This window comes from Cariama cristata, unplaced genomic scaffold (assembly GCF_000690535.1).
Source record: "Cariama cristata isolate BGI_N322 unplaced genomic scaffold, ASM69053v1 scaffold6412, whole genome shotgun sequence".
Taxonomy (NCBI): Eukaryota; Metazoa; Chordata; class Aves; order Cariamiformes; family Cariamidae; genus Cariama; species Cariama cristata.
This window is the reverse complement of record NW_009605439.1, coordinates 77,510-92,875: the sequence shown is the minus strand read 5'-3', so window position 1 is coordinate 92,875 and position 15,366 is coordinate 77,510. Positions and strand designations below refer to the sequence as shown.

General features: G+C 36.6%; 1 protein-coding gene across 1 annotated transcript in view; it reads left to right on the top strand.

Annotated features, from left to right (window-relative positions):
* LOC104158331 (sodium channel protein type 2 subunit alpha-like) overlaps positions 1-15,366 on the top strand; it is a 46,337-nt gene that overhangs the window by 15,852 nt on the left and 15,119 nt on the right. The window contains exons 11-18 of the mRNA XM_009695948.1: positions 5,387-5,489; positions 6,384-6,622; positions 6,745-6,897; positions 7,973-8,326; positions 9,079-9,531; positions 12,254-12,373; positions 13,685-13,796; positions 14,913-15,067. Coding sequence (XP_009694250.1) covers positions 5,387-5,489; positions 6,384-6,622; positions 6,745-6,897; positions 7,973-8,326; positions 9,079-9,531; positions 12,254-12,373; positions 13,685-13,796; positions 14,913-15,067 — 1,689 coding nt within the window. The remainder of the gene's footprint in view (positions 1-5,386; positions 5,490-6,383; positions 6,623-6,744; positions 6,898-7,972; positions 8,327-9,078; positions 9,532-12,253; positions 12,374-13,684; positions 13,797-14,912; positions 15,068-15,366) is intronic.

Here is a 15,366-nt window from a genome sequence, read left to right as displayed (position 1 = left end):
TTGCATGAACTGGAATAACTTGTGTTTTAAAGCAATCTGAAAGTTAGATTTTGAGACCAGAGGGAGACAGCACTGTATGGACTTGAAAGGAAAGTTCAAAGTAGTTGTCAGTAGCATACTTAAGACACATTATAGACCTCTGCACTTACAGCTGTGGTAAGATCTGTCAGCATCTCTATTATGCTGCATAAACACCTGTGTAAAATCCTGTAAGTTTTAGAATTTCCCTAATGACCTAATCTTTCTTTTTTTGTACACACAGCTAATTCTCTGGCCTAAATATTTAGGGTTGCATTTAGTCAGTATGAAGATTTCTAATGTCAGAGATGTGATTCACTTATCTAAGCATCTAGTGCCTATAAGCATCTAGTGCCATTTTAGACATTCTTGGAGGACAGGTTGGTTATCCTGGATATCTTTGGCATCTGTGGAACATCTTCCAGCACTGTGTGGATATCTCAAATACATAGTGGCATCTCAAATGTTACTAGATTCCTAGACTTAGGTGACTGGATTGTGCTCCAGGTTTTTGTTTGCAGGTGTCTACACGTGATTTAGGTTCTAAACTCCCAGAGTTGAAGGGAGATTTAATTTTCTGGGTCACAAATTGATATCTAGTGACATTAGAGGTTTTTCTAGAGTGTCTTACTTAGCCTCCACCTACTCTACGGAAGGATACAGAAATGATGTGTCATATCTACTTAGTCTGAGACTGTGGATATCTCCGATACCAAATGTCTCAATAGACAATCTCAAATGGCTTCAGATGTTTTTAAATGAAAAGAAACAAACTTCCAAAAAAAAAAAAAAAAAGCGTCAGTTACAATGAGATTTTAGATGCATTGTGCACATGGACAAATGAAATGCAGATGTCTGAATATTAGACTGAATCCCACATGTGCTATTTCACATCTTGATTACAAGCAGTGACTTCTGGCTCCTCTGCTCATCACTCCTTTCTAAATCCATTAAGAAATGCTATTGAGACTTGTAATTCTTACTTTGCTTAATCTTGCGGTTTTTTTGTAGTACCCTTGACACTGGCAAAATACTGTATATGTCATGGACAGTCCTTACTATCATGTTACCAATAGACCAGCATCCATGTAGAATATGGAAACTGGAAGAGGGAATATTTAGATTACATGTCAGGAAGAAATTCTTCAGCATGAGGGTGATGAGGCAGTGCCACAGGTTGCCCAGAGAAGCTGTGGATGCCCCATCCCTGGAAGTGTTCAAGGCCAGGTTGGATGAGGCTTTGAGCAACCTGGTCTGGTGGAAGATGTCCCTGCCCATGGCAAGGGGATTGGAACTAGATGATGTTTAAGGTCCCTTCCAACCAAACCATTCCATGATTCTATGAATAGAAATTAGTTACCTTTTCAATGCATAGTCCATGTGTGTGTCTTCACTTGGCATGACCAGTGCATGTGTGTGACTGCACCTGGGGAATCATGTTGAGTTTTGAGCTCTCCAGTAGAAGAATTTGATTGAGATATCACACAAAGCTGGTGGAGGCCGCCAAGATGATTAAGTGGCTGTAGCATATGATGTGTCAGAAGGGGTGGAGAGGTTGGTTTATTCAGCTGCAAGAAGAAAAGGGAAAGGGAAGAAACTGATTATTGCTGTCTACTAATATTTAATGGGAGTGTATAAAGAGGAAGGAGCCAAGATCTTCTTACAGGTGCAAAATGGAAAGTCAAAGGGAACAAATTGTAATAAAAGAAATTCCGATTAGTTATTAAGGGGAAAAAAAATCACCGTGACAGAGGATAAACATTACAACAGATCATCTGGAGAAATTTTTGGATCTTTGTTTTTGGAGATATTCAGAATGTAGCTGGAAAAGGCCCTGCAGTTGAAGTTTGCCCTGCTTTGAGTGATGGAGTGGGAGGACTTTCAGAGGACCTTCCCAACTTTAATCTTTCTCTGGCTGTATGTAGACATCCACATTTAGATGCCTCTATTTTGATGCCTATATTTCGACATTTTAGTCTTGAGCTGAATCTTCCAAGATAATTCTCAGCAGTCATCCTTATTACAAAGTTAGTTTCAGCAGTAGCTAAAAAGAAAGCTTTTAATGCCCTTAAACTGGTTCAGCAACAGCCATTCTCCAGTACAGGCTTCTGACTTAGACCAAACAGGGTCCACTGGAAAAATAGACAGTGCAAAAGTAGATGTTTGTGTCCAAATAACACCATGAGTGAAACTCTGGTTCCCAGCCACACCTTTGATAATGCAGTCTGGAATTTCAAAATAGTCTTCATTCACCCTCTCAGATATGTTTCTTCCTTCCATTTCTTTAGTGATCATTTACCATGACTGAGCAGGGTCTGTATATGTGGAGAGCTGGAAATCATCACCAAAACATATGTTGTTCATTTTGGTATTATCCCTCACCTCTCTGTCTCCCAACATATTTTCTATGACCCACCCATGGTAGTCTGTTCCATCTCATGACAGATTCTCTCTTGCTTCTGGGAGAACATCAGAATTTTTCCCACCTATCTCACAGAAAATGGAAGCTTTCCAGTAGCAGAGCTAAAGGAGTAATGGGCCAACTTCCCTCCATTTGAAAGATGTCGTTGTAGGGTAGTTTTTATCAGACGTCATCCTAGATAAAATGGATTGGATTTTCATTCTGGCAGTCAGCATAGTCAGAATTTCTTCTAAATTTTGTGATCCTAGCTATATTAAATTATGTATCTGAGATGAAGGAGTCAAAATCATCCACTTGGCAGCAACTGCCATCTGTCATCTTCTTTAGTATAATATTTGCTTCTTATAGAGTGTCATTAATGTTTCCTCTGCCATGTTAAGGATATTATGCCATTTTGTGACCTAATTTGGTTCTGCTGTACTTAAAGCAAACACTCTGTCACAGTTCATGGTAGTGTATTATTATACCCATTGGGGAAAAAAAAAATCTTTCCATAGCAGGTGTCATATCTTCTATAAGTATAAAAATCACCTCTTGTGGCCGATTCTCTATATTTAATTTTTTCCTTCTAAGTCTGTGACTGTTGCAGGAGGTGACTGAGCCAGGAGATAAATTTGATTTAGTTCCTAGACCTTACTTCTCCAAGGCTGCAAAATGTGCACAAGTTGGATGCCAAATGCAATCTGTATTTTTATATTTCAGAAATAACATTTTCAGACTCTTGCCAAGGTCCCTTCCCCTCTCTATGCGCAGAGAATGGCAAAGTTATGAATATCCCTGTATAGGAACTTTTGGAAATAGATATATTGCATTGGAAGCTGGTATGAGAAACGTTAAGTGGAACCCACTTTTCAACAGTATATTCTACAGAGTTTTAACTACATTGCTTTGCTTGCTAACAGATGCCTGTACAGTATTTGCTTGAAGAATTCCAAGATTCAGCTGTAGCTAACTATGACTGTGTGAGATCCTGGTTGTAGTCTTATGCTGTCTTACACATACTTACAGATGATCATTTGATGGCAGAAGCAGTTATTTATCAGTCATGAGGGTTCTTCAAGATGCATAATCCACCTATACACTCACATCCTCTCACTCCCCTACATCACAGTTTTGACTTTGTCTTACAAATGTTGGTATTTCATATTTAAAAAAAAAAAAAAGAAAAAGAAAAAAAGGAAGGCCTGGAGCATCATCCAAGCAGTGTGAGCAGCTCTGAAGTGGAGTTCTACCATTAGTCAAATAAATACAATCTGCAACAAACATTGCAGTTTGTTTCATGTTGTGACAACCACTGGTAGTACTGGCTCTGCTGCAACTGAGGACTCTTCAAACAATGTACTCTACTTTAACCACAAAAGAGGCTGAAGATGCTGTCAAAGAGAAAAAAGCATATAGGCTAGAAACATTTTGGTAGGACATAATCAGTTCTATGAAAACTTGAATGGACTGTTTCTTTAGTGCATATCCCTATTTTAAATCCCAATTTGTCAGAAGACTTCTCATCACCAGTTATTCACTTCAGCTAAAGACAGAAGAACAGCAGTAACTGGTTCAGTGTTGATGAATGCTCTTAATCTTTCTAAAAATGCTGACTCTGAATGCTTCTGAACAGACGTGAATTTCAACAAGAAGAGTAAGGACTTTAGTCAGGCTGGCACACAAATTTTTCTAGGTTTCTGTCCTCTGAGACACCATACATTATAGAAAGGAATGAAAGGACAAGTTGCACTGGTAACTGAGATGTGATTAGAATAGTCTAACTGAGTCTTTTAGATTCTGAAAAAATACAGAAAGAAAAATGAACATTTTAGTGCTGTATTATAAATTAATTTTGTATGTCTATTCTATGACAGTTTTATCAGCTAAGTTTTGCTTAGCTTTTCCAGTCGTTAGAATACCAGAAAGAAAGAAAAAAAAGAAATCATTATTATTAAACCCCTGAGGCCAAGGATATCAGTTTCATTCCCTGAATAACAGTTTTATAGAATATGTTCATAAAAATTATATTATTGTAAAAGTTTGAAGTAATGATATGACATATTTTTACTTGTATACCCTCCCCACAAAATAGAAAATGAAACAAAGTTGTGCTGAAAGGTACTATACATTATGATGTGGTTAGTCAGTAGCTCCCTGTCAGCTGGCAGTTCTGATTATTTCTTCCCTGATACTAGAATCTTCATTCTTTCTGGTTTTCTCTACCTCAGTGTCTCACCTATTCTTTGCAGCCCGTGTTTTACAATTGTCTTCTTGGTCTTTAGAAAGTATGTGTGTGAGTATTAATGTGTCATGATCTGAATCTTTGATAATAATTCAGCGTGTCCCATAAGATACAGGTGTTGACCTGTCTGTTCTTCATTGCACATCACGAACATTGCGTTTAGCATTCTGTAACATCTAATGAAAACAAAAGTAGTCCCATTCCTAGTTTTAGACAGTTCAATATTACTATAGATCTTGATAGGCTTAATAGGGCTGGGAAAACCAGTAATTTTGATTCAATAAATAACTATTCTTAATATTTATAAATATTTATTGTTTTTTAGTAATCAATAGCTCATAGTTACATAGCCAGTCATTTATTCAAACTGATCATCTGTTCTTTTTGTATGTTCTTTTTATTAGTCACTGGGAAGGTGGAATAATTTTTTCCTTTGCTCCCCTGTTAATGATTCTATACTTCTTATATAATGGCATTGTTGTTGTTAAATATTTTCAGAAGGAAACAACTTCTTGAAAAATATTATTGAAATATCCTTTGCCTTCAAGGGCAAACACATGATATTGTTGTATTGTTTTGCTTTACATTCTTTCAGCAAAGTAAGGCTTCGTTACAATGTGCATTTAAAAAGGCATATTTATCTTATACTGGACATAATTTTTATATTGTCATTTCTTCATAGTCCCTTATTATATTATCTTCTGTTGTCTTTCTAACCAAAGAGACACATACTGCTGTCCTATGACTTGTCAGTGGAGTCTATTAATGATCCTTTTCGAAGACAGAGGTTAATGAGTGCAGCCACTGTTATTACAGATAATTTGCGTAAGTCATTCTTTAGTATTTTTCCTGTGGTGGTTGGGTAACTTGACCTAAGAGATCGGAATGTCACAAACAGTCAGCATTATTTTGAAAGTCACCAAGGGGAAATTATGCTGCAACCAAATGTAAATTTCAGTAGAGGGCCACCAAGTCAGGGACTGGAGCACTTTCCCAGCGCTGGGCTCATTCAACCCGGAGAGAAGATTTGAGAGGAAGTTAATATCAGCCTTTCAGTGTGTAGGAAGACATTATGAAGAAGATGGAGCCGGGCTCTTCACAGTGGTGCACAGTGGGAAGATGAGACAACAGACGTAAATTGAAAGAAGAGAGCTTTAAACTGTGTGTAAGGAGAAGCTTTCACTGTGAGAACAGTCAGACAGAGGAACAGGTTATGCAGTCTCTGACCTCATGGCTGACCCTGCTTTGAGAAGAGAGATCTCCTGAGGTCCCTTCCAACTTGACTTGTCTTATAAACCTATCCTCAAGGACACCAAGATATGGGGGATGCCCTTCATTTTATCCTGGACATTTTTCAACCCATGCTGCATCTGTGGCGGCACAGATGCAACTCACAGAAAACATGTTGTCAGTTTCCCAGAGACATTTAAGGTATTTCTCTTTAATGTAGGTCCTAGATCATACTTCAATAGTAATAAACATATAAAGAGGTGGATAATATCACCTGTTTGTGTAATGATGAGATTTGTTGATGGTGACCTTTAAGTAGCCTGTGATTAGTTTGTGTAGAACGAGTGAAGCAATTTTTTCAATAATGCCATTCTATTCACACAAGGTTGATTTTTCTTTTCAGTCTTTTCTATGACTGATTGTCTTTTTCTTCGTATTAGGATATTCCACATAAGATTATTTATATGTCAATTTCCCTCTGTCATTTAGAAGAGCAAGAGTCAAAACTGAAATGCCCTTCATTATGGAAACGTGTTGCTCAAAAGTATCTAATTTGGAATTGTTGTCCATTGTGGAGAGTAGTCAAAGAGAAGGTGAAATTGGTAATTTTGGATCCATTTGTTGATCTCTCAATCATGGTTTGCATTATCGTGAATACCTTATTCATGGCTCTGGAGTACCCTGACATGCCTTGCAATTACCAGCGAATGATTTTTGTAAGTGACAAGGTGAGTTAGGTCTATGTTAATGTGAATATGGAATTATAACCCCATATTTGTATTGGAACTGTCTCATAAGGAGTCATAATTTTTCAGTGACTTTTTGATGAATTTATTTTTCCTTTTTCCAGGTCTTCACCCTGATTTTTGCAGCAGAAATGATCTTGAAAATCATCGCTCTAGATCCTTATCACTATTTTCAGCAAAAATGGAATATTTTTGATAGCATAGTTGTTATGATTGGCCTAATAAGCTTTAAAGAAAATCTGTCCTATTTCAGACTGGTAATTATTTCTCCATTCTTTTTTAAAAGTACATGAGTTGTATAGATTTGTAAAAGATTACAGTGAGATACTGTCAAATTATTTTATTGATGAATCTGTTAAATCAGTTCTCTTTGTTAATAAATAATAAGCCAACATGAATGTCTAATTAGAGTGAATATTAAATGAATGCTAAAGAATAGGTGTTAGGTCTGTACAGTGGCACTGCTGAACTACATTTCAGATCTCCAATGAGGAAAAGATATTATCTGAATTTTTTCATGAGTTTAAGGATAGCAAAGGTTCCTTCACAGCTTTTCTTTTTTAAGTTGAGATTTGTAAAATAACATAGCTTTCCTCAAGGATTAGACTTGGCCTTGAGGTCTCCTCAAGGCTTTCCTCCATCTTAGGGAAAAGGAGGAGTAGCTCTGAGGTGTCTCTATATAATGTTACTTTTTTGCTTACATCCTTACTGTGTATTTAGAATCCTAAATTTACTAATTCTAATATTGTTCATAGCTTTCCAGTCATCACACCTAGAAGTTCAGTTGAATTCTATTTCATCTTGTGTGTCATGACTGAGAGATTTTAACAGCCACGAGTGCTAATTTGACTAAAAATGTCCTTTTTACTCCTGAGGGTGCATAGAATAGATTCCATCTGGCTTTTCAGATCCTATTTTAAGTCTGTTGAGTGAGAGGTAGAAAAAATTCTTTTTTCAATTTTTGTCTGATTACATTTGATTTAGTCCAAAATGCAGTCATTTCGTAAGCCTCATCCAAGTACCTATAAGCGGTATGATTATTATTACTGTTATTGCTGTTAATACCAATAGACTTACACATGCTTGTATCTAACTTAGCACAAACAATTTAAAAGTTTCCTCTGGCAGTTCTCCTTTCTCAGTAACATTAACCATCTGAGCTTAAGCACAGTGCTTTTGGATTGGAACAACTAAAAACCTTTCTTTGGGGGAAAAATTATGATGATGTTACTGAAGTAAAGACAGCATGATAAACATAGGTCTGGTTTTTATGTGCTGTGCTATCTATGCAGTGTTCGCCACTCACATTGTTCTCTTGTGTTTTACTTACAGCTCAGGATCTTGAAATTGGCAAAGTCCTGGCCAGCCTTAAATACTCTTATGAAAATAATTCTAAACTCAGTTGGTGCTCTGGGTAACCTCACGTTGGTTTTGATTATCACTGTATTTATTTTTGCTGTAGTGGGAAAACAGGTTTTGGGCAATTATTATGAGAGTAATTACCATAAAATAAATACCAATGAGAATTTACGCTGGCATATGAAGGATTTTTGTCATTCATTCCTGATTATATTCCGAATATTATGTGGAGAATGGATTGAAACCATGTGGGAATGTATGGAAGTGGCTGGAAAAGGGCTATGTCTTCCCATTTTCTTGCTAGTCCTGGTGATAGGAAACCTTGTGGTGAGTTTCCAGCTATTTTTCAGTCCCTACTGAATGCATCCAGTTACACTGGCATCTTTTTTTCTGAGGCGAACTTTGTCATTTGAAGAGTATTCACACAATTCTCTTTTCTGGATGTTAATATATGTTTTTCTTCTGTCTTTTTTTCCTTTTTCGCTGTCTTTTGCTTTCTCACACAAGACATAGCTGCTAAGCAAAATAAAATTATTCCTTCTACCTAGAGTATAGAAATGCAGTGCTTTTGATAATTTAGTGTCTGATTTCTTCATCTTTTGTGTTTCTAGGATCAGGTAACCAAACGATTCAGTGCATTTAATGCTTACCAACTTATCCTTATATTATCAAAAGTTTACCCAGATTTTCTGGTTTGTGTGACATATACTAGATCTAAAGTATATATCTTTTTCATCGGCTTGGTTTATTGGTCTATACCAGATCCTTTTTGATGGTGGTGGTATTAAAATTTATCTTTGCATGCTGTTTTTCAACATATCTACCTCTTCATATGTTAAGGACATCACAGTATGTGAAATATATTTGATATACCCAAACCCTCACTTCCTTCTTTTTTCTCCTGCCATTCCTTCCAGAAGGAACCATATCATACTATATTAATATTCTAGTATAATAGTAAATAATTTCATTGCAGTGGTTGACGAAAGCAAGATTGAGATTTTTTTATCTAAGGAAAGTTTTCTGAAATGTCTTTTCTATTAGCAGTAGAGTCTCCAACTTACTTTAACTATTTTAAGGTGCTCAACCTGTTCATTGCCTTGCTGCTGAGTTCATTCAGTACTGACTCCTCGATGGGACAAGAGGAACCTGGACAAATGACTAAATGTCAGATTGCCATTGCACAGATTCACAAGGGCCTGCAGTCTGTGAAAGACAGAATTTTGGACCATTGTGGCAAAATAATGAAACAAAGCCTTAAAACAACAGCCAAAAAGAAGACTTTGGTGAAAATTTCTGCCAAAAACTTAGATGAAAATAACTATAGCATGACAGATGTCAGAAAGTATATAGACAACAATTGCTTTGACATTGGGTATTACAATACTGAAGAGAATTCCTCAGTAACAAGGAAATATGAAGAATTTTTAACCAGTCGTAGTACCTGTGTTCCCATTGCCGTAGCAGAGATTTACACCGATGAAGGTGATGATGAGCACAGTGTATGCACAGAAATAGAGTACAGAAAACAGGTAAGGAATATTAGTATTTCAAAAATTATTGTAACTTGCATCTGTAAATATAATCTTGAAGACTCAACAGTAAATGTTATCCCTTCTGTCCTTTCTGCCATTTTGCTCTCTTTGTTCTTCTAGTAGCTTCAAAATGCAAGAGCTACCAAATAGTCTTAGTTATTCAATGAAATGTTGAATATCCATTGACATTGATATATTGACGTTGAATATCCCCATTGATAGCCGTAATTCTGCTTTGGTCTGTTTTGTTTCCATTTATTGCTGTCAATTGCTAAATGAAGTATGATCAAGACAGACATTCTTTATTTTTGTCTCTGTTGCCTTACAGATGGCACCTGGAATTTTTGGAAGGCAGGCTTCTTGTGTCGCTTATATATTGCTTCTCAGTTACATGGAACCCGAAGGGAATGCACACAAAAGCTTCACTTAAAAATAATTTCTTAATTTTTTTTAATCCCCTATTCACCTCTGTGATACTTTGGACTCCCCTTTCTATGTCTTGATTTTGTTGTGTTGGGCAGGATTAAGGATTAAGTCTTTCCTCACATGAGTGAAGCATTTATATGGCCATGATAGTCAACTGTGAAATTCATTGGCCTGTACATAGTCATTTAGGGATATCTGAGATACTTCAGGTGTCTCTCACATCCGCATGGGACTGACAAATAATGCACAGGAGCTATAGGAACTCTTTTTGGCATCTGGAGGCCAGGCTATGTAGAAACACCTCAGATGACACTAGGTGTCAGTCACAGTTAGATTACTCCATTTAGATATCTGAATCTCAAGATTCCACATGCTAGTCACCTCACAGACGCCAAGTGCCATTTGAGATGCCAGATTATCTAATATGGCTTCTAAAGGCACCTCCAAAAAGGTGTCTGTCAGTTCCTGTAGATCCTGTGCTATGTTTAACTATGCCATGTCTTCGGTACCCCTAGGTATCTTAAAAGACACTAAGCAGTTTAGGGCAAGCAACTGTATTAAACCCTTTGTGTCCTCACTGCATTCAATAGTGTCCCTTGCTGCATAACCATATTACTTGTGTGTTGCCCACATTTGCACTTCACATTTTCTCCCATTTTGCTTTCTTGATTTTTTCCCTTATTTTTGCTTTCGTTTGTTCTCTCTAATTGTGTTACACTTTTAATAAAATGGAATTTTACCCAATTACTTTCCTTTGAAGGAGGATGATGTGTCTTAATGAAATCCTGTTTGTGACAGCATTGTTACTTTTATTATATGTGATGTGATTGCTTAGAAAGGGTATGAATGCTGGTTTGAGTATGATGATCTGTCTGCATGAATGCATTTTAGTTCAGAATCGTTGGGTCATCCTCAGATTCTTATTCCTGTATAAATATTTTTGCCTGTAGAAGGTAAGATGTAATACCTTTTAGCCCATTGACAGTACTGCAGCTATGTGTGAAACATCCAGTAGTAGTTTCAGCTCAGCTCAGCGAGCAAGAACCTCAAGTTACTTTCTTTTAGAAGCCTGCCTTATTCACAGGCAATAGTAATAAGAAGCAGCAGATTCCAGTATACCTTCCCTGCAATCTTTGGCAGAAGTTGAACCAAAAAAAATATTAACCCTTCTCAGACCTGTGCTAAAGGAAGTACCAATAGAAGCTAGCTTGTACAACAGAAGAATCAGCGGTTTTGCAGGTTCTTCACATAAAGCAAGACAGAAAGCCTCACAGAGAGTAGCTTATGATTTTCATTTAACTCTTTTTATTAATTTCTGTGTATTTCTCCAGCTACCACTTTCAAGTAGGAATGAACTTTTCTAAGATGTTGCAACTGTGCTTTTTTTCTTGATAGGTAAAAGTGATGGTGTAAGCATGTGGCAATATGGGGTTTAGCTCATCTAAAAAACACATCCAAATGTGTGAGCAGCAAGCTCAAGTGGAACACCAGGCTTTGATGACTATGCTGTACCTAGATTAGCTTGTTAAAGATTGTATTTTATGAGTGTCAGTTTTGTTATGATTGTGATATCACCATATTTTAAATCTATCAGAACAGGTATTTGGGCTCAAAGTGCAGTTACCTAGTATTATGCCATGGCAGAAATGTCAAAAGCAGGTGCTATTTTTGGATTGATTATCATACGGTCAGTGTCTAGGTGGACTAGTAAGATCCATTTTCTATGTTTTTGGTCATAAGAGGAATGTCAGTGGAAAATCTTTGGACAAGTTCTCAAAGAAGCATAAATTGCTGATCGCCTTAGAATCATCTGTGGCTCTTTGAAATATGTTGTCCATAAGCATTTGATGACAGAATTTCTTTCCCTGCTGCAGTGGAATCTGGTATTGCTTGGAATTTGTAGTGGGAAAAGGACTGAGAGCTGATTGGGATCACTTAGCTCTTCTGCCTGTAACTAGAAACATAAGACTGTTGGGGTCAGGCTGCAAAGGCTGCTGCAGATCCAGTTCATCAGAACTTAGTGAATTGGATGCAGGAATCCGTCAGTGGGCTAAATGTAGATCTTCAGGAATGATATGTTTCCACAGTATAACTACAGGACCACAGCAACTGAAATTGAGGAAGAAATCATTCTTTTACATGCCTTTTAGGGATATGATTTAATTATCTGTAAAAGGACAAACATGCTAAATTTTGTGGATGATTTAGATTCTGTTAAATAATTTTGGCTTTTAAGAATGAGCATCAGTAAGAAAAATGTGGAAAACCAACTGTTTTGCATTATTTCATGCAGGGAGACAGATTAAGACATAGAGAGCAGTGCCGAAGTTCAAGCAGCTTCAGTCAGATTTCTGGGACTTCTGAAACTCTAAGTGGTTTTTCAGAAACACACCAAAAGAAAGATAAAAAAGAGGTAATTATAACTTTTATCATCTTCTGGAATATGCTAGAGATGAAAATTGTCACAGTGGTTCTCTCATTCAGCAATGACAGGACAAGCTGGGTTTTTCCAGAGTAGGAAGTATAATCCCCGTGAAGATGGTAAATCTCTCTAGATGTAATAATAATTCAAAGCATGGAAGTTTGTTTCTCATAAACAGCCATGGCTAACAGTGTACCTTAATATACTATTTTGTACAAAATAAGTGAATGGAAATTAATCAAGAAACACACTTACTTTAAATATGTCTTATACATACTCTTAATTTTTAAAGATAATTCTGTTTGCTGTCATCCTTGGATGCAAAAATTTGTTCTCTAGAAATGGTTCCCCAAACAACCATACTTTTTCTGGTCTAGAAACTTAGCTTGTTCTAATACAGTACAGTTCCTCATCAAAAAAGGTGAAGAACCATAGCTTGCCTCCAATGACCCAGAAAATTAAATGGGAGTTCAGCAACTTTCTGGATTACTACCTCCAAAAGTCAAACCATTTTAGCATTTTCTGGGTTTAGACAAAGTTGCCAGAAGTTTTGTTTGTTATACATTATTTAATTATATATATAAAAATGTTAAAAATATTAAAATGCCCATGAATTTAAATAATTGCATTTTTGTCTATGTTGAAGATTCTCTAGGACCTTAAGTTAGTGTAGACCAGCATGGCTGTGGACAGAGGCAGTTCTCCCTTCTTCTGACTTCTCGTTCTTACCCCTATACTCATGCCTTCCCTTTCCATGTCATACAGGGCACTTACACTTCATGGCTGATAGATTGCTTTATTCATTTTTCTTCATACTTCTTTTCCTTATTTTCTGTAGTTTTATAAGTGTGTAGGTTACCTACCAACAAGTACAATTCTTTGAGACGCGTAGATCATATGTACATTTCTTTCCTGCTAGGCCTTCCTATCTTCAAGCCTTTTGAGACATATCTCTCTGAAAATGGGAGAGAATTGGATTGGCATGAAGAAATCAGAGTTTTCGTTAAAGTAAAGTTGTAGCATAATACAATGTCTTCTAAATATTTTTCTTCCTCCAATGTAGATGACTAGAAGAAACCAAGAAACTTATTAAATTGAAGCCATGGAAACAAAGAGTAGGGATTAGCCTTTTCTGTCCTATTATTTGTAATTTTATTTTAGTAGTTCAGCAACATTAAGGTAATTTATACACTGCAGATTATTTTGGGGAGGGGGGGAGTGATAAGTTTTATTTATTTTAAATGTGGTAACTTTATTAAAGAAAAGCAAATAAATTATCTTCTTTGTCCTTCTCCTGTGCAGAAATGTGATGCTGGTAGCTATTCTGAAGCCAGCACTGTGGATCCAGTTATTTTTGTGGAGATGTTTTCCCAGCCTAAAAAGTCACACCTACCTAAGGACTGTTTTGCAGAAAGTAAGAATCTTTCATGTATTGCGGTGACAGCAAATGAATCACTATTCAAAGATACCTGGTTGGAACATCTCCAGATTGGCAGAAACATTTTGCCTGAGACACTTCTTTATAAAGATAAAAACTCTAATAAATATACCTTAAGCCAGCACAGAACTGGAACAGGGTTGGGATGCCTGAAGACAGGCATTTAGTGTTATATGAGGTGCCTGAGAGTATGCAAGAAACTCCATGAAGCTGGCAGAACTGTCGCAGAAGCTGTAGAATATCCAAAGAGGCCTAAAATGGTTCTAAACACCTGTGTTTAGGTAGCAAAATGCCATCTTTGGAGTATGATTCAGTCCTACATTGAGGCATCGGACTGTAGGTATCTGTATATGAGCAAAGGCACTCAAAGTACTTCTGAAGGGGCAGCTGGAGGTCAGTTAGGATATGTATGTTGGTACCTGGTGTCTTAAATGGCACTTCAACTGAATTTGTCTCAGCTCCCAGTACCAGGGATGAATATCCAGTCAATACAGCTAATAGAATTCAGAGGACTGTACAGCTCATCCCAATGTGGACACTTACCTTTGATTGTCTGAACAGCTCCTTAGACTCCATTAACTCTCATGCTTCAATCCTACTGCCTTTACAGATTAATGAAGAAGAGTGTTTCTGGTGCAAAACAGTAAACAGAGAATCCAGTTGTAATGTCTCTGCAGTGCAATCAAGTGAAATAGTAAAAATAATTTACTAAAACACTAGTAAGGTAATATCTCTTTTCAAAACAAAAAGAATAAATACAGAAAATAAAATAAGCAAGTTTTTTTAGAAAACTTGCTAGAAACTTGGCTTGTTCTAATACAGTACAGTTCCCTTCTGTAGAAGGGCTTGTGGGCATAAAAGCTTCTCTGCTTTTTCCATGTCTTAGTTGCTCTATTAAAAGAGATTATTTTGGCCTACAAATTTGGTCTTTTCTGTAGCTTTAGATCATTTCAGCCACAGCATCACCCCAGAGGTAAAACAGCACATTCTTTGTATAGTCTGTAGAAGCTCACTTTAAGATGTCTTACACTTTTTAGATTCCATGTCTCCACATTTTCCATGGAACCAATATGCTGTTCTTTCTCTTTCCAGGTTGTGTTGGCTGTTTCCCATGTTGTGTAGTGGATATCACTAAGTTTCCAGGCAGAACTTGGTGGAAATTTAGAAAAACCTGCTACAGAATCGTTAAACATAGCTGGTTTGAAAATTTTGTAATTTTTATGATAATACTGAGCAGCGCAGCACTGGTAAATTTAATTTCTCAAATTTTGAATTGATGGTTGTCAGTAAAGGAAAAGAATCATGTTATTATATTTAATTTATTTCTTCTACTCCCACATTCCTTTCCCAGGGAGACACAAGAGTATAATAAGCATATCCCTTAGAAGTTATAAGGCTCTCCCCAACTTGGATAAGATATTTAAATATATGGAATCACAGTCTTCTTCATAGTTCGTCATGGAACATAATTCTTCACACACTTGTATGCTTAATTAGGAGGCTAAACCAGCATCTGAAATTACTTAGGAAAGATTAACCAAATAAA